Raw genomic sequence first — 23,609 nt, 5'->3', positions numbered from 1 at the left:
TACAATAAAAAGTGAGCGCTAATCTATCTATCTATATATATATATATATATATATATATATATATATATATATATATACACACACACACACACACACACACACATCTGTGAAGTGGTGACTACTGCAAGTGATGGGAGGACGTGTCCGGTGTTAGGGAAAGAGAGGGGGGGGGGGCGATTTCAGTCAGGCTTGGGTGCACCGCAGGATGCCGTCCCTTACCTTGGGTGCACCGCTGTAGTCATTCCCCCCATGTCACTCCCGCAGCCGCTGCATCCCCATTCTGTGCTAGCTCTCCTCTCTCTGCAGCGCTTGCCGCTTGGTGTCCAGAAAACACCACTGGGCATGCGAGAGAGGGCTAGCCGACACAGAGACCTGTTCCCTGAGTGCAGTGAGGCGGGTCCGCGGTGCCGGCGCATGACGCTGGCCCAGGAACCGCAATGCACCCTTGGGAACGGGTGCTTGGCAGCCAAAAAAGCGGTACATTCGGTACTCTTGAATTTTGCCGGTACAGACTGTTTAAAAACGGTACTGTACCGGCTAAATCGGTACTATTGGAGGGTATGGTAATCACCCATCAGGGTGTCTGTACAATTTACCTCTCTGAGCCTGGAAGTTGGTAGGTATGTGAGAGATGGGGATTCCCCCCAATCCAAACTCACACATCCTTATTTACCACAGGTGATGACAATCACACCAATTACCAGAGAAGCCCAGGAGCAGAGCATTTTCTCCCACCCTCATGGAGAGGGTCAGGTAGGCAAGTATGGGATAATTAGCATAATAAATAGACCCCTATGGGTAAGGGGTGTAAAATCAGTGAACATGTGATAAATTTATAATTTCTCAGGTGTAATAATGTTCCCCAGCTACACTAAAGACGATTGCCTCAGACACAGACAGGACTCCCATACATTACATCCCTAAACCCACATGAAAGATGGCGGCAGCAGCCTCGCCGCGCGGTCACGTGATTCCTGTTTACATCCACTCGCTGTAATCCGGATCAGGGAGTCAGTCAGTGACAGGAGAATGGCTGCTGCCGGCTGCGCTCCGCTGGTGCTCCTCGCTGTGCTGGGGCTCGTGTGCGGCTTCCCCCCGGGTCACTGGCTGGATATCTCACCGGAGGAACCCGAGATGAAGACCCTGGCGGAGATCGCTGAGCGGGAGTACAACAGCGGCAGCGGCCGGGAGGACATTTACCGGCCACTGCGCATCACTGAAGTCCGCAAGCAGGTCTGACGCAAGCACTTCCATACATACACGCAGATCATGCGCACTGGCGCATACTGTCAGCCTGGTGCATGCTCTAGTATCATACAAGTATAGTGAGGCTGCACCAAGCAAATGCTTCCAAAGCCAGTCTGCTACCTTGTGATTGCCTCTGTGTCTGTGCATGTGTGAGAGAGAAAGAGATGTAGTTCCACTCGCTGCTAACAGATGGCAGTGTTCCGGAGACTCACAGTCAGACACTAGAAGTGTGTGTGTGTGTGTGTATATATATATATATATATGTATGTATGTATGTTGCTAGCTGACTAACCACTGAACAGACCTATAGTTCAGACAGGTACAATGATCGTTTAGCACAATGTTGTGTGTTCTCAGTCATTACACAGATTGTTGGCTCATTCTGCAGTTACATAACATTATTCTGTTGTGTTACGTTTCACCACATTGTTACATTGCTGATATCAGTTGTTCTATCTAAATACAAATCACTAGTAACTCGTTGTTAGAATTTGATTACAATGTGCTTGTTTGGAACACTATAGAAAGGGTAAATGATGCAAATGTAGCATTATATGTATCGGTGGCACCTTTATGTAAGCATCGTTACTGTAGCTATTTTTGTTTCTGTTTATCGTAGTTGGTATCTGGAATAAAGTATGACTTTGTCGCTCTTCTGGGACGCACACTGTGTAAGAAAGGTAAAGGCGGCGCTCGTGACCAGTGTCAGCTTGACAGCGCAGCTCAGCTGAGGGTAAGTCACAAGATCTGTCAATCATGTGTTTACATAAAACAATTGCGTTCTCATTCTGTGTTCTCCAATACAAATGGTCACAGGGTTTGCTGATACTAGAATGTTTCATCCCAGTCATTATTGGTGTCAGCTGATGGTCTCATGGAACTTGAACCTGCCTCACTGAACAATCACTCAAATATCTGCTGACGCTGGACAAATGTGGGCTGTCCCAAAGTCTGCTCGCTACAGCAATACAGTTATTGTGTCGCACACCCAGTGGGTTTAATTACTGTTGCCTCAGCTGGCTGCTATTTAGTTGCACCATAGACAAGGAACTTCTAATTATTACCCAACAATGTCTGCTTTGGATGTGACCGTGCAAGATTTCAAAGCAGTGAATAGTAATGAAAAGGTCATTAACTAATTGGCAGTCAGATGTACAGCTGGAGCGCCTCTCGTTCACCGCCGGGTGTCCCTGCTTTCAGCTCAAAATCCACCCAATGTATACGGGCCAGCGGAGAGCACTAATGCGCTCTCCGGCGCATCATGAGCGACTGGGTGAACGACTTTCTATAGCATCCTGCTATGGGAGTTGTCCTCCACCGGGAAAATCACTTAGACGGGTAAAAATCACTGTGTGTATGAAACTTAACGGTGGTATGCAATCCCGGATCACAACTGTTGGTCAAACCCCTAAGTGAGTGTATGAGGATTTCATGTTATTGCTTTATAAGGGCTACCAAAGTATGTGCTACTGTGCAGTGTCTCCGTAACCTGCCCAGTACATTCAGTGCTACTGTGCAGTGTCTCGGTAACCTTGTCCAATACATTCAGTGCTACTGTGCAGTGTCTCGGTAACCTTGCCCAATACATTCAGTGCCACCGTGCAGTGTCTCGGTAACCTTACCCAATACATTCAGTGCTACTGTGCAGTGTCTCGGTAACCTTGCCCAATACATTCAGTACTACTGTGCAGTGTCTCGGTAACCTTGCCCAATACATTCAGTGTCACCGTGCAGTGTCTCGGTAACCTTGCCCAATACATTCAGTGCTACTGTGCAGTGTCTCGTAGCCTTGCCCAATACATTCAGTGTCACTCTGCAGTGTCTCGGTAACCTTGCCCAATACATTCAGTGTTACCGTGCAGTGTCTCGGTAACCTTGCCCAATACATTCAGTGCTACTGTGCAGTGTCTCGGTAACCTTGCCCAATACATTCAGTGTCACCGTGCAGTGTCTTGGTAACCTTGCCCAGTACATTCAGAGCTACTGTGCAGTGTCTCGGTAACCTTGCCCAATACATTCAGTGTCACCGTGCAGTGTCTCGGTAACCTTCCCAATACATTCAGTGTCACCGTGCAGTGTCTCGGTAACCTTGCCCAATACATTCAGTGTCACTCTGCAGTGTCTCGGTAACCTTGCCCAATACATTCAGTGTTACCGTGCAGTGTCTCGTAGCCTTGCCCAATACATTCAGTGTTACCATGCAGTGTCTTGGTAACCTTGCCCAATACATTCAGTGTCACCGTGCAGTGTCTTGGTAACCTTGCCCAATACATTCAGTGTCACCGTGCAGTGTCTCGGTAACCTTGCTCAATGCATTCAGTGTCACCGTGCAGTGTCTCGGTAACCTTGCCCAATACATTCAGTGTTACTGTGCAGTGTCTCGGTAACCTTGCCCAATACATTCAGTGTTACCGTGCAGTGTCTCGGTAACCTTGCCCAATACATTCAGTGTTACTGTGCGGTGTCTCGGTAACCTTGCCCAATACATTCAGTGTCACCGTGCGGTGTCTCGGTAACCTTGACCAATACATTCAGTGTCACCGTGCGGTGTCTCGGTAACCTTGACCAATACATTCAGTGTCACCGTGCGGTGTCTCGGTAACCTTGCCCAATACATTCAGTGTCACCGTGCGGTGTCTCGGTAACCTTGCCCAATACATTCAGTGTCACCGTGCGGTGTCTCGGTAACCTTGCCCAATACATTCAGTGTCACCGTGCGGTGTCTCGGTAACCTTGACCAATACATTCAGTGTCACCGTGCGGTGTCTCGGTAACCTTGCCCAATACATTCAGTGTCACCGTGCGGTGTCTCGGTAACCTTGACCAATACATTCAGTGTCACCGTGCGGTGTCTCGGTAACCTTGACCAATACATTCAGTGTCACCGTGCGGTGTCTCGGTAACCTTGCCCAATACATTCAGTGTCACCGTGCAGTGTCTCGGTAACCTTGCCCAATACATTCAGTGTTACCGTGCAGTGTCTCGTAACCTTGCCCAATACATTCAGTGTCACTGTGCAGTGTTGAACTAAACTATTTTTGTTTGCCTTTTTGCAGGGAGTCAAGTGTAAATTTTCAATTTATACTGTCCCATGGGTAAATGAGACCAAAATTTTACACCAAGCATGTTCCCCAGAAGGTTTGTACACTTCAGCATTTCTCAACCTTGGCTTTATCTCTTGTTAAGGCTTAATACATCTGCCCCAATGGACCTTATTCTAGTTCACTCTTTCTGACAAAATCCTTCTTGGACAAAACCATGTGCACTGCAGGTGGGGCAGATGTAACATGTGCAGAGATAATTAGATTTGGGTGAGGTTTTACTTCAAAGTGAGATCTATATTGCAGTGTAAAAATAAAGCAGCCAGTATTTACCCTGCACAGAAACAAAATAACTCACCCAAATCATATTCTCTCTGCACATTTTACATCTGCCCCCCTGCAGTGCACATGGTTTTGTCCATCTAAGAAGGATTTTGTCAGAGTGAACTAGAATAAGGCCCAATGTGTCCTGGTGGTATCTTTCCTTTTATCTGTATTCCTAATCTGCTGTTCTGACGTTTTAGGTGTTCTGGCGGATTTGAGTGGGATAGAACCATCCACAAAACCAGAGACGCTTTCAGCAATAGCTGAGGTAACATTTATAGCAGGGTTTAGTTACATTCTAGAAGAATCTTTTTAATTACGTTGTTGCCATTACAAGTTCTTACTTCTGGGAGTTTTACAATTGCAATTCTATTTATAGGAGGAGCTGCTTGAAACACTGTCATTATTTAAGGCTTTTTTGACCACCTACAATAAGAAATATAAAGATGATGAAGGTAAGTCCTTCAGATCACCTTCTGTGGTCATGTATTGTCCACATAGTTTATTTTCAGTGGTAGTTTTCCTGAGATTGCATTTCACTTATAGACTTCTATCACTTGTCCCGGTCCCCAACTAAAGCAGGTAAGTTGCCCTTTGTACAGCGGAGCGAATCTATTAAGCTGTCATCCTATTGGGTGATGCTGGACCATGAGGTGGATGTATGAAGTAGTGGCCAATGGCTGCTTCTACGTATCACCTCACACAATGTACCGGATCATTGGATAACTCGGTGATTTGCACATGTACAGACCCAGGGAGCGAACGGCTTCAGCCAATTTCACACTCGCCGAGTCGTTCATTTCAGAGGGGGCGTGCACTGGGCCGGACAATATGAACGCCCAGCATTCTATGGGCGTTCCCCTGGGAACGCAGGCGGGCCGATGCATGCTGGGGGCGCGCGGCTGATGTCACCTGATATCAGCACACGCCCCCTCTGCAGACTCCGACGGAAATAAGTCAGTTTAGACAACTTTTATTTTCAAAGGGGAGAGAAATAATTTGTTGGTCAGCAACCATTGAATAATCTCTCTCCCCTTCAGCCGCATGCGAGGGGGTGTGTTCGCCATCGCTGCTTAGTAAGCAGTACCGAATCAGGCCCTCTGCCTTAGAAATCACCACATATACTGTCATCTTCCTCACCCAGGTGGTTTCTAAGGTGCGCCCATATCAACCATAGTGATTCCAGCCGTCACTCAGAATCTGTCGGCTCATCAGGGATGATTTTAGGATATTGAGAATGTGTTGCTATAGTTTAGAAAAACTGATGATAATTCGGTCCTTTATTATACTGACCTCAAGATGATTTAAAGGCAGCGGAATCACATAGTTGCGTTGGTGCAATGTATCCAGTTCTTACTGTACAAGGTGAGGATTACTGAGATCTCTCGGAGGAAGGACCTCACTCATCACCTTGAGTTGCCGCTTGTTCCATATTGTATTTTTGCTACGTCTTACCGATCGAATCATTTTGCTGCTAAAGGTGTCCATGTACCGGGTGCCTGAGGGCACTGTCATGAAGGTGTGACTTGGGGTGATCTCCATGTTCCAGGGTTCCCTAAAAGTTTGAAAGAGAAAACCAGATTTTTATCATTTGTCCTTTAGGGGTACTAATGCCCACATTTACTTAATTACATTTAGTTAATCATTTAACTGGCGTGGTTAAATCGGTTGTGAACCAATCCAGCTGAGCTTTTCCTGATACGGACATATTCAATGTGACTATGCTATTTGCTGTGTTAACAGAGAAAATGGCGTCTGTACATCCACAGATTAAATCTCACCTGGCCCCAGGCAGTGATGAAGAGGTCTCTGACTGTGAAATTTGGACCCCAGATTGCTGTTTGCGTTGCATTCTGGAGCACATGCACCCAGCAGTTAATGTCATTTGAATTCTGAGCAATGTTTGCTTGTATCAGCACACCCAGTGGGGATCAATGGGAAATAAATGTCTGTACGCATGTATTACCATTAGGGGTTGGGGGCAGGGAGTCCTATAGAGTCTATTGTTACTGGATGAATAGTAATGCTTTAGTGCCTACCTATGTTCTAATGAGGATATACAGTATATACCCCTATGTACTATTTTTACAGTAACCTTTGTAATCAGGTTTAAAATAATTTAGCAATTTAATTTTAATAAATAAACAATTTTTCCGACCGCGCAAAACAACTTTTCCGGAATGAATTGACTGAGGCGAAGCCATTCTCTACACACGCACAGCTGGTAAAAGCGCCACGTCATCTATCGGCAAACACCTTACCCCCGGCGATTAGATACAACGCCGCTACACAAAGTCTCCTTTTCATTTGGGAACATGTTTATATAATATTCTATTGCATGAATGGGAGAACTAGAGAAGGCGGAATGATACTGATATATGGTGATCGGCAGTGTCCGACTTTATTCCTGTCATGTCTTCCAGAGGCTGTCAAACGTCTTCGCATATTCTCTGAAAATATTAAGAAGGCAAAGGAGATTCAGGAAAAGGATCAAGGAACTGCAGAATATGGCGTCACTAAATTCAGTGATCTGACAGGTATTGTTCACTACGTTGGAATATATTCTACCAGTGGTCCCCATCCCTGGTCCTCAAGTACCCCCAACAGTTCATGTTTTCCAGGTCACCGGACAAGTGCACTCATTATTCAGACACATTTTAAAAGATCCACAGGTGGACCTAATTATGTCACCTGTGATTCTGTGAGGAGACCTGGAAAACATGCACCGCTGGGGGTACTTGAGCCTAGGGTTTGGAACAACTCACTATAGGCTAGTTACTAAGGCCCTTATTCTGGTTGGTGCGGTCAGAGCCGCACACGGGGCTCCGACCGCACAAACCAAGGGCCGCCCACCAGACGGATCGCCACGGCCGTCCGTACACGGACGGCTGGCGATCCGCATTAAAATGGTGGAGGCTACGCCTCCACCATGGTGGGAGCTGCCCCCTGCATTCGATGGTCGTCGACCATCGAAGGCAGGGCCGCACGCCGCGGCAGCTCCCGCAAGCTGAGACCACACGGACAATCGTCCGTGTGGTAGCTTGTATGGGGGCTGAAAGCTGACATCCGGCGACGTCAGCTTTCCGCCCCCATGTCATGGTAATGAGGGCGTCATGCCCTCATTACCATGCATACGCCCCGCGTTTGCATGGGAACGCCCATGAAACGCGGGGCGTACACATAGGGAAATGAGGGCATGATGCCTCTCACGCCCCTATACGCCCCCTTTGCGGCGGACGAAAGACGTCTGCGGCGAAGGGGTCTGCACATGCGCAGAATGACCTCTGCGCATGTGCAGACCAAAAACATCGGCGGTACGGCCGCACGCGGGCCGTACCGTGCCGATTAGAATAAGGGCCTAAGTTATGACATGCTCTATATTCACAGACTTGCCATTACTTGAGTGTGTGTGAATGTTTGTGTAATATGTCTGTCTGGTCTATCTATCTATCTATCTATCTATCTATCTATCTATCTATCTATCTATCTATCGGTCTGTATCTCATTTCTTGTATTGTCTCTATTATACATATGTATTAGGGATCAGCCTTAATAGAATCTCCTCCACTCCATTTATTATCAGCCAATATATTCAAACACTTCCGAAGCTCTGTCGCAAACTGGGTCTATTTGTATGGTGTCCAATCCATAGACATATTTTACGTTCATTTGTAGTCTGAATGCCGACAGAATTTCAACATTACATTAAGTCGACATACTTTGTTTTTTACTATGTTAGTCTGGAGTAAGGGTCGATATTCACAATGTTGTCATTTAAGATTTCCATCTCTTATTCCTGTCCTTATTAATGTTATACATGCCAACATTGTGGTATCCGCATGTTATATATTGCACTCCCCACAGACCCATCTTCTGGGTCCAAGGCAATACACTGTTTTGTGGTTAAACTCAATATCATAACCAAAAATGAGGCTGTTGTTCTTGTGGAAGATTGTCTGAAAGGGCGTCTACAGGATTAGCCCCCATTACCCCCTAAGCCGAGGGCTGCATGCAGTACCCCGACTACTGAACGCCGGCTTCTTGACCGCTGGACTGTATACGTTACATCCTATGTGCTTCTTTTGCACACATTGTATTGTAAGCGATGCCATTGATTGCCACAGGATCCGACAAATCTTGGCTATTTCCAGACAAGATCTGATGCGCATGGGACCGCGGATTGCATCAGAGGTAAACGCATACAATATGGCACTTACCACACGACTTATCAGCCATATTGTATAAGTGTATGGCCACCCTAGTGTTTATTCTAGCGCTACGCCTTTCACAACCCGTGCAGTTCCTCTTTCATTACTGGGGTGTCGCTCTCTGCTCTCTGCCTCTAGCACAGTCTGATCTGTATCTCAACAATGACTGCCTGATTCATGTTTGTAAGTAAAGCAAAAGAGCAAGCGTGTGCTGCAGGTGTAAACATAAAGCTGTCTAACATTTGTGGGCTACATTCAAAAGTAACCAGTATTTACCCTGAAAAAAAATGTTACCCACCCATGCAGTGCAACATGCTTTTGGATTAAAATTTAATTAATAAATGAAAACCGAACTCCAGCATAATTTGCCACCGAGGAAAAGGAGAAGAACATCGGTTGTGCAGCTTAATAGAGGAGGAACCTGTGTAACCTGTTGGGCTTAATATAAATTCTTGGGAATCCTCCATGTAACAATCAGAGCTTCATGGATCGCAAACAGGAGGCTTCACATAGAGTATGTCACTGGTAATCCATGTGCTCTAATAACTAGTCACTGGTAATCCACGTGCTCTAATAACTAGTCACTGGTAATACATGTGCCCCAATAACTAGTCACTGGTAATACATGTGCCCCAATAACTAGTCACTGGTAATCCATGTGCTCTAATAACTAGTCACTGGTAATACATGTGCTCTAATAACTAGTCACTGGTAATCCATGTGCTCTAATAACTAGTCACTGGTAATCCATGTGCTCTAATAACTAGTCACTGGTAATCCACGTGCTCTAATAACTAGTCACTGGTAATACATGTGCCCCAATAACTAGTCACTGGTAATACATGTGCCCCAATAACTAGTCACTGGTAATCCATGTGCTCTAATAACTAGTCACTGGTAATACATGTGCTCTAATAACTAGTCACCGGTAATCCATGTGCTCTAATAACTAGTCACTGGTAATCCACGTGCTCTAATAACTAGTCACTGGTAATCCAGGTGCTCTAATAACTAGTCACTGGTAATCCATGTGCTCTAATAACTAGTCACTGGTAATCCAGGTGCTCTAATAACTAGTCACTGGTAATCCATGTGCTCTAATAACTAGTCACTGGTAATCCATGTGCCCTAATAACTAGTCACTGGTAATCCATGTACTCTAATAACTAGTCACTGGTAATCCATGTACTCTAATAACTAGTCACTGGTAATACATGGGCTCTTATAACTAGTCACTGGTAATCCATGTGCTCTAATAACTAGTCACTGGTAATACATGTGCTCTAATAACTAGTCACCGGTAATCCATGTGCTCTAATAACTAGTCACTGGTAATCCATGTGCCCTAATAACTAGTCACTGGTAATCCATGTACTCTAATAACTAATTACTGGTAATACATGTGCTCTAATAACTAGTCACTGGTAATCCATGTGCCCTAATAACTAGTCACTGGTAATCCATGTACTCTAATAACTAGTCACTGGTAATCCATGTGCTCTAATAACTAGTCACTGGTAATACATGGGCTCTTATAACTAGTCACTGGTAATCCATGTGCTCTAATAACTAGTCACTGGTAATCCATGTGCCCCAATAACTAGTCACTGGTAATCCATGTGCTCTAATAACTAGTCACTGGTAATCCATGTGCTCTAATAACTAGTCACTGGTAATCCATGTACTCTAATAACTAGTCACTGGTAATCCATGTACTCTAATAACTAGTCACCGGTAATCCATGGGCTCTAATAACTAGTCACTGGTAATCCATGTGCCCCAATAACTAATTACTGGTAATACATGTGCTCTAATAACTAGTCACCGATAATCCATGTGCTCTAATAACTAGTCACTGGTAATCCATGTACTCTAATAACTAGTCACTGGTAATCCATGTGCCCTAATAACTAGTCACTGGTAATCCATGTACTCTAATAACTAGTCACTGGTAATCCATGTGCTCTAATAACTAGTCACTGGTAATACATGGGCTCTTATAACTAGTCACTGGTAATCCATGTGCTCTAATAACTAGTCACTGGTAATCCATGTGCCCCAATAACTAGTCACTGGTAATCCATGTGCTCTAATAACTAGTCACTGGTAATCCATGTGCTCTAATAACTAGTCACTGGTAATCCATGTACTCTAATAACTAGTCACTGGTAATCCATGTACTCTAATAACTAGTCACCGGTAATCCATGGGCTCTAATAACTAGTCACTGGTAATCCATGTGCCCCAATAACTAATTACTGGTAATACATGTGCTCTAATAACTAGTCACCGATAATCCATGTGCTCTAATAACTAGTCACCGGTAATCCATGTGCTCTAATAACTAGTCACCGGTAATCCATGTGCTCTAATAACTAGTCACTGGTAATACATGTGCTCTAATAACTAGTCACTGGTAATACATGTGCTCTAATAACTAGTCACCGGTAATCCATGTGCTCTAATAACTAGTCACTGGTAATACATGTGCTCTAATAACTAGTCACCGGTAATCCATGTGCTCTAATAACTAGTCACTGGTAATACATGTACTCTAATAACTAGTCACCGGTAATCCATGTGCTCTAATAACTAGTCACCGGTAATCCATGTTCTCTAATAACTAGTCACTGGTAATCCATGTACTCTAATAACTAGTCACCGGTAATCCATGGGCTCTAATAACTAGTCACTGGTAATACATGTGCTCTAATAACTAGTCACTGGTAATACATGTGCTCTAATAACTAGTCACTGGTAATACATGTGCTCTAATAACTAGTCAATGGTAATACATGTGCTCTAATAACTAGACATTGGTAATCCATGCCCTCTAATAAGTAGTCACTGGTAATCCATGTGCTCTAATAACTAGTCACTGGTAATACATGTGCTCTAATAACTAGTCACTGGTAATACATGTGCTCTAATAACTAGACATTGGTAATCCATGCCCTCTAATAACTAGTCACTGGTAATCCATGTGCTCTAATAACTAGTCACAGGTAATCCATGCCCTCTAATAACTAGTCACTGGTAATCCATGTACTGTCACTGGTAATACATGTGCTCTAATAACTTGTCACTGGCAATCCAGGTGCTCTATTAACTAGTCACCGGTAATCCAGGTGCTCTAATAACTAGTCACCGGTAATCCATGTGCTCTAATAACTAGTCACTGGTAATCCATGTGCTCTAATAACTAGTTACCGGTAATCCATGTGCTCTAATAACTAGTCACTGGTAATCCATGTGCTCTAATAACTAGTCACTGGTAATACATGTGCCCTAATAACTAGTCACTGGTAATACATGTGCCCTAATAACTAGTCACTGGTAATCCATGGGCTCTAATAACTAGTCACTGGTAATACATGTGCTCTAATAACTAGTCACTGGTAATCCATGGGCTCTGATAACTAGTCACCGGTAATCCATGGGCTCTGATAACTAGTCACCGGTAATCCATGGGCTCTGATAACTAGTCACCGGTAATCCATGGGCTCTAATAACTAGTCACCGGTAATCCATGGGCTCTAATAACTAGTCACCGGTAATCCAGGTGCTCTAATAACTATAATTACCTGTAGCTGTGCGCATAGTAAGTGATCCATATGAAATGTCCAGTGTCCAACATAGGGACAGTCCTGCAGAGACAAGTTTTATACGGGACTGAAAGGGTTAAAGGCTACAGGTGGTTAGACGGATGATCTAGGAAGCCCCCCAGGTATATGATGCCCCCCAGGTATATGATGCCCCCCAGGTATATGATGCCCCCAGGTATATGATGCCCAGCTACTCTGCTCCACCTGCACACAAACCACATTTCATGATAGAAATAGAAGATCATGGGCAGAGGGTACAGTTGACACAAATATGAGATCCATAGCTTCCCATCCTGCATGGCCTTCCAACCATCATAAGGAATCCTGATGTGGTATACACACTATGGGCAGCTCCTCCGCGCTATGGGCAGCTCCTCCGGGCTATGGGAACCGCGATATGGGCAGCTCCACCGCGCTATGGGCAGCTCCTCCGTGCTATGGGCAGCTCCTCCGCACTATAGGAACCTCCACCGCGCTATGGGCAGCTCCTCCGCGCTATGGGCAGCTCCACCGCGCTATGGGCAGCTCCTCCGCGCTATGGGCAGCTCCTCCGCACTATGGAAACCGCGCTATGGGCAGCTCCACCGCGCTATGGGCAGCTCCTCCGCGATATGGGAACCGCGCTATGGGCAGCTCCTCCGCGCTATGGGCAGCTCCTCCGCGCTATGGAAACCGCGCTATGGGCCGCTCCTCCGCGCTATGGGCAGCTCCTCCGCACTATGGGCAGCTCCACCGCGCTATGGGCAGCTCCACCGCGCTATGGGAACTATGGGCAGCTCCACCGCGCTATGGGCAGCTCCTCCGCGCTATGGGCAGCTCCTCCGGGCTATGGGAACCGCGCTATGGGCAGCTCCTCCGCGCTATGGGCAGCTCCTCCGCGCTATGGAAACCGCGCTATGGGCCGCTCCTCCGCGCTATGGGCAGCTCCACCGCGCTATGGGAACTATGGGCAGCTCCACCGCGCTATGGGCAGCTCCTCCGCGCTATGGGCAGCTCCTCCGGGCTATGGGAACCGCGCTATGGGCAGCTCTTCCGCGCTATGGGCAGCTCTTCCGCGCTATGGGCAGCTCCACCGCGCTATGGGAACTATGGGCAGCTCCACCGCGCTATGGGCAGCTCCTCCGCGCTATGGGCAGCTCCTCCGGGCTATGGGAACCGCGCTATGGGCAGCTCCTCCGCGCTATGGGCAGCTCCTCCGCGCTATGGAAACCGCGCTATGGGCCGCTCCTCCGCGCTATGGGCAGCTCCTCCGCACTATGGAAACCGCGCTATGGGCAGCTCCACCGCGCTATGGGAACTATGGGCAGCTCCACCGCGCTATGGGCAGCTCCTCCGCGCTATGGGCAGCTCCTCCGGGCTATGGGAACCGCGCTATGGGCAGCTCTTCCGCGCTATGGGCAGCTCCTCCGCGCTATGGAAACCGCGCTATGGGCCGCTCCTCCGCGCTATGGGCAGCTCCTCCGCGATATGGGCAGCTCCTCCGCGCTATGGAAACCGCGCTATGGGCCGCTCCTCCGCGCTATGGGCAGTTCCTCCATTTATATTCTGTAGGAATTAAAACAAAGTATACTAAATGTGAATTCAGGTTCCTAATGTTTAATTTCAGTATTAGTTTTCTACACAATAAAAACTATTTTCATGAGACGATGGGGCTTCATTTCATATCTGTTAATTACAGCATAGCAGCCAGCACATTGTATGGTAGAAGTACACAACCTGTGTGTACACATACGATCAAGTCTTTTGTATAATTTGTATACTAGTTACAGTGATTTATGTTCTTCTTACAGAGGATGAGTTCAGAAGTCTGTACCTGAATCCTTTACTGTCCAGCCAGCCGCCACAGCCTATGAGGAAGGCGGTGGTCCCAAAAGACTCTCCTCCGGCAGAGTGGGACTGGAGAGAGCACGGAGCGGTCACTGATGTTAAGAACCAGGTAATAGGAAGAATGTAGCCTTCGCTAATTCTGGGAATAAGGAGATCTGCCTGTGTCAGATATCATTTGATTACTAGGCCTCATTCTCCAACCGCTTCTGCTTTCGGTAGTGTTCCTGTTTCATTACAAAGTGTTGTCTCTAGTGAAATGAATATTGTGTAATAGTGATATTGCCACGACAACAATAATGCAGATATTGTGCACAAGAAACTACACTCTGACAAATGATTGTATTTACTGTTCCGACTGTTGGCTTTCTGGTAACGTTACTGCTGTCGCCATTTAATTCCCAGTGTAGGCGGCTGTTCTTCATTGTCTGCATTGTAGACGTACAGTACAGTGTGGGTCTGTGAGGTCTAGTCATGCAGCAAGGACAGCGCCACCAATCAGCTGCCAGTTATCATTTTATTCTCCACTGGGCCCCCCTTCTTCACTGGGCCCCCCTTCTCCACGGGCCCCCTTCTCCACTATCCCCCCTTCTCCACGGGCCCCCTTCTCCACTGTCCCCCCTTCTCCACTATCCCCCCCTGCATATGAACGTGTCTGTTGTAGGGGGGTTGTGCGTATCAGCATTCGCAGGGCGGCGTCCAGTGGACTCGCAAGGCTGCGATCTCGCAGACTTGCGAATCAACCAGAATAACCCCCTTTGTTTCGCCTACCTGTGGAATAAGATCCCCGATAAACCACGGCTAGAGCTGGCTTCTGGGGAATAGTATCGCCCTTGGTAATATAGTTACACATGATCAATTACTAGGGGTAGCTGGGATAACCTCAGGGTTGCCGACTTTTGTAATTCTCCCAGAGACGGGACTCAGCAGGAGTTTGGGGGTGGGGCCTAAGTGTGCCTCTATTAAGCCCCGCCCCCATGATGGAACCTGACTCGATTTGCCGATTTCCTCAGAGGGGGCAGGGCTAAAATTATGCGCTTATGCCACTTTAGCCCCGCCCCCTCCACAGAGATCGGCAGATCTGGTTATTTAAATGGCAAGATGAGGTGGAGGAAGCCACGATCAAGCGGGGGGGAGGGTTGCCCACCTTTCCGGGGGACCGGTAGGCAACCCTGGATAACCTCCATATTGTTCTGTTCATTTTTAATAAACCAATCATATGAAATCCGTTATGTTTAACTGTTGTAAATATGTTTAAACCAAAAGTCCCATGTAGCTGGATGTGAAGTACACATATAAATGCATTAGGTTATAACACATGAGATTTCATATCATAAACATAAATTGTATGCGCAATAATAAATCGTATCCATCCTTCCTGTCTGTTTCTGGAGTGTGCATGTAAAACACATCAATAGATGGGATATAAAGATAATGTGACCGCTGCTCCATCCAACTAGTAATGCCCCCCAGGTGCTGCAAGGGAGGGGATTTAACCCCCAGTATAATAGAAGTAATGGGATATGTCAATTAATTTAATTGTACCTTGTTGGGAAGATATGGAAAATAGGTCAGTAAATTGGTATAGAGGTATTGCGGCATGAGGTGTGAGGCATGTAGTCTCGGGAGTGCCGCTGCGATGCAGTTTACACTCAGTGACTCTGAGTGATGGTGTTCTTCATTTGTAAAGTACACGGCAGCCAACAGTGCTCAGAGCACCAAGGGACACCGATTATTCTTTATAAAGCGGTCTGTATCCTCTTGCTCTTATGTGACTATGATCTTACTTTTGTTTTAATCTGCATTTTTGCACGTACTAATCGTCCTTCATCACTCTTCTGCCTTCTGTGTAGGGCATGTGTGGCTCATGCTGGGCTTTTTCAGTGACCGGTAATATTGAAGGACAATGGTTTCTGAAGAAAGGCTCGCTGGTCTCTCTCTCTGAGCAAGGTACCCAAAGTGCTGTGATCACTGACTTACCATGTTATTATAATACAGAGGTATCCATCTTCCATCATTATGTGCTGATGTGTTCTATGTTACACAGGAGAGGTGCAGGTTCTTTCTCCAATACTCCTGAATGAGCAGAACCATTTCTTGTTATAGGAAGGACAATAAATGTGCTGTTCTCGGCCTATCTATCTATCTATCTATCTATCTATCTATCTATCTATCTATCTATCTATCTATCTATCCTGTAATCATGGTTACAATCCATAACATTCCAACAACAATAAAAAAATCCCCTCTGATTTGATTTTAAATCCCGGTTTGTGCAGAAATCACGAGAAACCGTTTTAAAATTGCCAAAAGGTGCAAATTTACACTAAAACCATAGAAACCAATCAGCAGTGAGTCCCAGCAAGGTAGAATGTAGACGTAAATGTCCGGTTGGAATGGCGCAATAGGGTTTCGCAGCCTTTAGTAATGTTCTTACCGGATCCTCTGACGGATATAAAGGGGATGTGGTGACCTTGCAGAACATTGCACCTGTATTTAAACGTTACATAATGAGACCATTTATCTGTTTGTTATAGACAATACAAACATTTTATCTTCTGCACTCTTACAATACTAAGTGTTAAGCCATGTACACACGGTGTCAGGGGATTTTGACTAGAGAATCAATGTCACCTAGCAAGTAAGCCAGAATCGCCTCGTGTGTACACTGCAAGCTATCGCAATGCGCAGCGACACTGTCAGCCAGCTATCTAGACAGTGTGGGCAAGTCAGTCTGTGTGTAGAATCGCTCATGCACCAAAGGGGTGTACGAACGAGCTGCTGCTGGCCGATTCGGACTACGCGATGTTGCTGCCGGAGATAAGTGGACAGCTATCCCCAGTAGCAATAAACACTGCAGTGTCTAGGCAAAATATTCTGCCCTGTGTCTGTGCGGCCGGGCGATAACGACCCTGCTAAGCGATTCTGATGATGTAGACAATTGCTTAGAACAATTGCCCCTTGTGTACATGGCTTTAGCCAGCAGCCCGCCTGTGTGTACACCCTTAGCTGTGTGATCAGCGTATCCCCAATAGCCGTACAGGCTGAAGTCTGCTAACAGTGATCATACAATTACTTATTGTATTACAGCACTAACGTCTTGTTCTCCTACAAATTGTATCTGGGCAAATAATAATGCCTTCTTAATTTATATTTATTCATCATTTTAAGACCAGCCCAGTACAACACACAGGGGCTCATTTATAATATTTTTGGGTACAACATTTGCATTGAACACTTTTTTATTGTCAGACTTCTAATCCTATGGATAAAAGTGAATTGATCATTGCTTGCTGTGTGTTAATAAGCTCTGCGGTCATTAATACAAAGAGCAGCAGCACTGTGTCATCCTTTATATTACCATGTTCTAAGCCAGTGATGGCGAACCTGGACACTCCCAGGATGCCCTGCATCAGTTTTAGCATGGACAAATAGTAAAACTGTAGCAGGGCATGCTGGGATGTGTAGTTCAACAACAGCTGGAGTGTCGAGGTTCGCCATCACTGTTATAAAGCCTATGGATGTATCTGTTTTCCTAACCTATCAGATTTCTTTTTAACAATGGAAACATTGGGCCCGATTCAGCAGCAGTTGCAGGTTTGCTACAATACCGTGCACCCGCCCCAAAGACTATCTGGACATGCCTGCATTGTCTAGGCCACTTCCCCTAAATGCAGGGATGCGATTGCGCCCTGAAGCTTCACGCGAGCCTGCTGGCCCAATGCATGTGCGCAGAGTCTGAAAATAGCCAGTTTCCATCTTATGCGCTCAATGTTGAATCGGACCCATTCTCTAATTGTTGTTCTCTAACAAAAGTCTTAAAGATCCTTCTGAACTCTCTCGTGCAGAATTGGTGGACTGTGATTCCGTGGATCAGGCCTGTGGAGGGGGGCTCCCCTCAAATGCGTATGCAGCTATTGAGAAGCTGGGTAAGTGTCAGCCCTAACTCCCTGCATCTGCTGCTGTATGCAAGCGTCACTGAGCGCTAACTAAGAACACTGACACTCAGCGCGGTGCACGGATAACGGATGGTCCCCTAGGGAAGAATTAGGGGTTTGGTTTTATAGGACATGCTTCGCAGATAATACATTTCTGTAGTATATTCACCTCACTTCCCTATAAAAGATCTTTCTCCGACATCTTTGCTTTGGCCGGGCCTTCACTGTTTGTGGCTGCTTCCATCAATTACACCTATCGGGAACTTGGGATGCGTTACATTTAGGGGGTTATTCTGATTCATTTGGAAAGCCACAATCAATCTCTAATGGACAAAACCATGTGCACTGCAGGTGGGGCAGATGTTCTCATGGTATTCAGGCGGTGGTGCGGGTGCGGGAGGCGGTCAGCTGACTCACCGGATGTCAGCTGCCCGCCCATTTCCATCCCAGCAAGCACACATATGTAAGTGACTTGGAAGTCCTTTTTATATGCGTGCGCGCACCACATCTTTCGAAGTTCGTGACCATTGATAGATGTGAGCATTCCCCTCCCCTGGCTCTGTGTGCAAATTGCGCTTGTGAATGGGTGGCGCCAGCCATCCAATCACAAGGCGGGGTTCGGTGGACAAGGCTGCGAATCAACCAGAATAACCAAAAAGCTGAAGAGTGGCAGAGCGCAATTCTAATAATTCTACTGGGTCTGCTGCGGTCTCTGACAAGGGGGTACCCCCACCCCTTATATAATGCCAGAATTCAGAGGCAGCGCTGATCTAGATGGACACTTTAAAAAAAATATTATTACTCACATATAAATTCAGACAATATTCACACAAATGCCGGCCGGTAATTCAGCATAAAACAATTATTATTAAAAATGTACTGAAGTTAACACATCGCCATATTTATTCCAGCTCTCTGTGTTCCTTATTTAATCTTAGTAAGCAGATGTTAGAAATGAACAATAAGCTCTCCCAGCTCAGTTCCTGTTAGTATGTTAAATCGCATGCATGCTCTCAGTGTTAGAAAGGAACTAAGGAAAGATTAGAAGTAGTGCTCAGTTGAGCTGTAACCTGCCGCCTCCTGGCTCAGTCACTCGTTTTTGGTGCGGTGATCTCCCGGCTGCTGATTCCTTGCTGTATGTAAAACAGCCTTCAGGGTCATATTCCAAGTAGTGTTAGGAGAGGTCTTGTAGGCAATATGGTCATGCAGGGGGCACAGTGGGGAGTTGATGGGCACCTGTGTGTACTCCTTAACGCGTTTCTCGGCCTTTGAAATTGGCCGTTTCATCAGAATAACCCCCTTAGTGAGCATCTATATGATATAAACGGCAAGAAACAAACAACTCTTCAATTCAAAAATTTAGAAAAATGATTTAGGATATAAATCCTGTTCTCCATGTCCTCCACTAGGAGGCACAGGGACACTGCGTATTGCCTAGAGAGGTTAGAGTCCATTGTCCCTGTGCCCCCTATTGACACAAAGAAAGGGATTTAACCAGGCAAAAACATAAATTAAATGTTATTCTTTATGAAGTAAATATGAACTAATATTTTATATAACATTTTTATTTATTCTATAAGTTAACTAGTATTTTGGACACAATGCAGTTAAAATGTCAACCGGCTCAACTTTCTAGCATACCAGATGAGTAGAATTACTTCTATAAATTAAAGTATTAAAATAAAAATATTTGTAAATATAATAGAACTGTATTTGCTTGGTTCAATTGATACCAGAACCAGAATTAAATAAATTGGTGCAAATATTTCATGTGAGATACAAATGACCAAATGAATGATCTTATGTGATACAATTACAGGTGTAGAGTACAAGCAAAATACTGGATTGTATGAAGTACATAAGAAAAATGTCTTAGGACTTTATTTGTGCGTTCCGGATCATGTTCCTCTTATATCCCTCTTGTAGATCACCCTACATATTGTAATGGACATGGACATTCAAGGGCATACACCACGTACTCTGTCTCGCATCTGATAAAACGTTTGATCTCTGACTTGTTCCACTTTATTTAATCTCAGCCGCTCTACTTGAGATATATTTGCATGTTGACTTATTACACATTAAGCAGTACTTAGACTTGGCACTTATGCTAATAGCGCTTGTATGTATTCACGCACACACACACACACGCGCACACACACACGCCCTGTTAATAGGTCCTCAGTTGTTTCTGGTGTCTGCCTTGCAAGTTATTTTTTACTAGGCTTTTTTTCTGTGTTTTCTTTAGCGGTTTTGATTCTTGCTATGGTTTTGTTGTATTTAACTGTGTCTGAATCGACCACAATGGTGGTTATCGCAGCAGCCAGCCAGCCTGGCTGTATGCATGTGGGAGCAGGCATATGGAGGCACTCTTCCCGCTGCCATCACTCTCCCTATGAAGGTCTTCCTCCCAAGGGCCCACTACCACTGCTACGGGTCATGGTGTGTCTAGGAATCCCGCACTTGCTCCATGGCTTATTAGTCACATTCTCATTTCAATTCTTGTTATTTTCTAGGAGGACTAGAGAATGAGAGAGACTACAGCTACGAGGGGCACAAGGAGAGGTGCAGCTTCTCCACCAATAAGGTTTCAGCTTATATAAATAGCTCTGTGGAGATTCCAAAGGACGAGACACGTAAGTGGAGACTGCCCCCTTCTGGCTGGGTGGACAGTTTAATGAATGCTTAACATTGGAACATTGACTAACACCTTTGTGTGAGATCTGAATATACTGTAACTATGGAGAAATGTACACAGATATCTTTGTTACAGAATTATATTGTATCTAGCGCCTATGGATGTGTAAATGTCAGCTTGTTACTTGTGGAGATGTCATCTCCTCTCATCTCCATTTGTTTTACTTGTTTTTATTGTATTTTTTATTTTTAAGGGTTTTATCAATCAAACAATAAGGGGGGGGTCTGTGATAGGAAAGGAAACCAGGATGGGGTGATTAAATGTACATCATGTGTTTGTGTTTTCAATGGATTTGTGAAAATCATATCATTAATATTACAATTAAAGGCAACTAAACAATAATTAAACTAATAAACTTCAAACAGCCAATGATCCAGGTCCTTCAGTCTGTTTCTCTTCTATTGCCCATAAACCTTTAGGCTCAGAATGCAGTAAATCAGGGGCATTGCTTGGCGTGGACGGGTATGATATGACCGAACCCATGTCCAGGTTTGGAAAGTCGTAAAAATAGAACAGGCCCAGCGGTAGCAGACACAAGCACAGGGGGGCCCTAGATAGAGGGGGGCCCAGGGGTAGCAGACACAACCACAGGGGGGCCCTAGATAGAGGGGGGCCCAGGGGTACTGATCCCCTGTGCCCCCCCCCCCCACCACCCTTAATCCGGCCCTGGAGCAGGCCCAGCGGTAGCAGACACAACCAAAGGGGGGCCCTAGATAGAGGGGGGCCCATGGGTACTAATCCCCTGTGCCCCCCCCCTTAATCTGGCCCTGGAGCAGGCCCAGCGGTAGCAGACACAACCACAGGGGGGCCCTAGATAGAGGGGGGCCCAGGGGAACTGATCCCCTGTGCCCCCTCTTAATCCGGCCCTGGAGCAGGCCCAGCGGTAGCAGACCCAACCATAGGGGGGCCCTAGATATAGTGGGGCCCAGGGGTAGCAGACACAACCACATGGGGGCCCTAGATAGAGGGGGGGCCAGGGGTACTGATCTCCCCCCCCCCTTAATCCGGCCCTGGAGCAGGCCCAGCGGTAGCAGACACAACCAGCTGCGGTAGCTCATAGCATGCATAGAGGTATACCGAACTCTATAATGTATAACGTATACTTTCCCCTGTTCAAGACATAATTAATAAAATAAATATTTTTTTAATTTGTTAAAAAAAAAACTGTAATTGCTCTAAAAAGACTTCTATTAATAATATTGGGAATAACAATGTGGGGCATACTTGGAGTAGCTGTTTTCTCATCTGGCTCCTTGCTGGCATCTGCTGGTGTAGACTAGAATTCGCAGCGGCATGTTGAAGCCTACAGTATGCGTCACACTGATCTTACATCTGCAGCCACGATTAGTAGCAGGATTAATGGTGCCCACACACGGTGCAATCACATCGTGTCTAGTCCAAATCGCACTGTGATTATTTTTTTGTTGCGATGCAATGCGCGCTTCCGTGTAGTCAATAATCGCAACACAAAATAGTATGTGATGTGCAGCAGATACCATCCCATCACCTAATCGCACACAGCTGGGGAAGTATCCATAGTGCTGCCACCGGACGAAACCATCCCATCACCTAATCGCACACAGCTGGGGAAGTATCCATAGTGCTGCCACCGGACGGAACCATCCCATCACCTAATCACACACAGCTGGGGAAGTATCCATAGTGCTGCCACCGGACGGAACCATCCCATCACCTAATCACACACAGCTGGGGAAGTATCCATAGTGCTGCCACCGGACGGAACCATCCCATCACCTAATCGCACACAGCTGGGGAAGTATCCATAGTGCTGCCACCGGACGGAACCATCCCATCACCTAATCACACACAGCTGGGGAAGTATCCATAGTGCTGCCACCGGACGGAACCATCCCATCACCTAATCACACACAGCTGGGGAAGTATCCATAGTGCTGCCACCGGACGGAACCATCCCATCACCTAATCACCGCACACTTTGATGTGAGTCACAAAATCAACCCCATGGGCTCTCGGAGTATGTGCTCGGCCTGTAATAACATGGACTATTAAAACAAAAGCAGTTTATGCAAGCCGGAGCTTAATTTCCAGCGTCATACAGTACAGTGTCTGTGTGTTATTCTGCACCCCAGCGACACCATTATTACTATAGTTTCACCTATTCATTCATTTCTTTCCAGAGATTGCAGCCTGGTTGGCTCAGAATGGACCGATATCCATAGCTCTTAATGCTTTTGCAATGCAGGTAACTAGTCCTATTTAGATGCACTGCTCAGACTTATTGGCAGCGTTCTATGTGCACGAATGAAACCAGTATACAGTACAGCATTGTTTTGAATATGTTCTAAGCCAACAAACGGCCTTAAGGGGCATACACATGTAGAGATGTGTGCTAAGCTATTGAGCGTAGGCGATTTCCTGGTGTCCAGATCTCCCATGGGGAGCACATACACATGCAGAGATTTGTGCTGAGCGATAAGGCCGGGTAGTGGTTCAGAATGTGAGATTGTGATCAGTGTCTCATTCTGTACACACAGAGAGATTTGCAGTCACTTGGTAAGCAATTTGACTAGATTGTGACTGCATGCACTGATTTAGTTAGCAGGCGATAATTAATCTCTCGGAGCATACACACTGAAAGATCTGTGCTTACTTTCTAAGCAATCTAGTCAGATTGCTTAGAAAATCGCACAAAATTACTCTGTGTGTATGCCCCTTAATTTGTATAATACTAACTGTATTC

The 23,609-nt window shown here is 45.8% G+C and overlaps 1 protein-coding gene across 1 annotated transcript in view; it reads left to right on the top strand.

Moving 5' to 3' along the window:
• The first annotated feature begins 992 nt into the window (after positions 1-992).
• The window catches only part of LOC146045464 (cathepsin L-like), a 33,311-nt gene continuing 10,694 nt past the window's right edge, over positions 993-23,609 (top strand). Inside the window, exons 1-11 of the mRNA XM_083164297.1 lie at positions 993-1,234; positions 1,869-1,982; positions 4,306-4,387; positions 4,815-4,882; positions 4,994-5,069; positions 7,038-7,151; positions 14,218-14,363; positions 16,105-16,201; positions 18,100-18,180; positions 20,706-20,825; positions 23,047-23,111. Coding sequence (XP_083020423.1) covers positions 1,031-1,234; positions 1,869-1,982; positions 4,306-4,387; positions 4,815-4,882; positions 4,994-5,069; positions 7,038-7,151; positions 14,218-14,363; positions 16,105-16,201; positions 18,100-18,180; positions 20,706-20,825; positions 23,047-23,111 — 1,167 coding nt within the window. The 5' untranslated portion in view covers positions 993-1,030. The remainder of the gene's footprint in view (positions 1,235-1,868; positions 1,983-4,305; positions 4,388-4,814; positions 4,883-4,993; positions 5,070-7,037; positions 7,152-14,217; positions 14,364-16,104; positions 16,202-18,099; positions 18,181-20,705; positions 20,826-23,046; positions 23,112-23,609) is intronic.

The sequence above is a fragment of the Crinia signifera genome, chromosome 11, assembly GCF_055691185.1.
Source record: "Crinia signifera chromosome 11, ASM5569118v1, whole genome shotgun sequence".
NCBI classification, from domain to species: Eukaryota; Metazoa; Chordata; class Amphibia; order Anura; family Myobatrachidae; genus Crinia; species Crinia signifera.
This window is presented reverse-complemented; position numbering and strand designations above follow the sequence as displayed.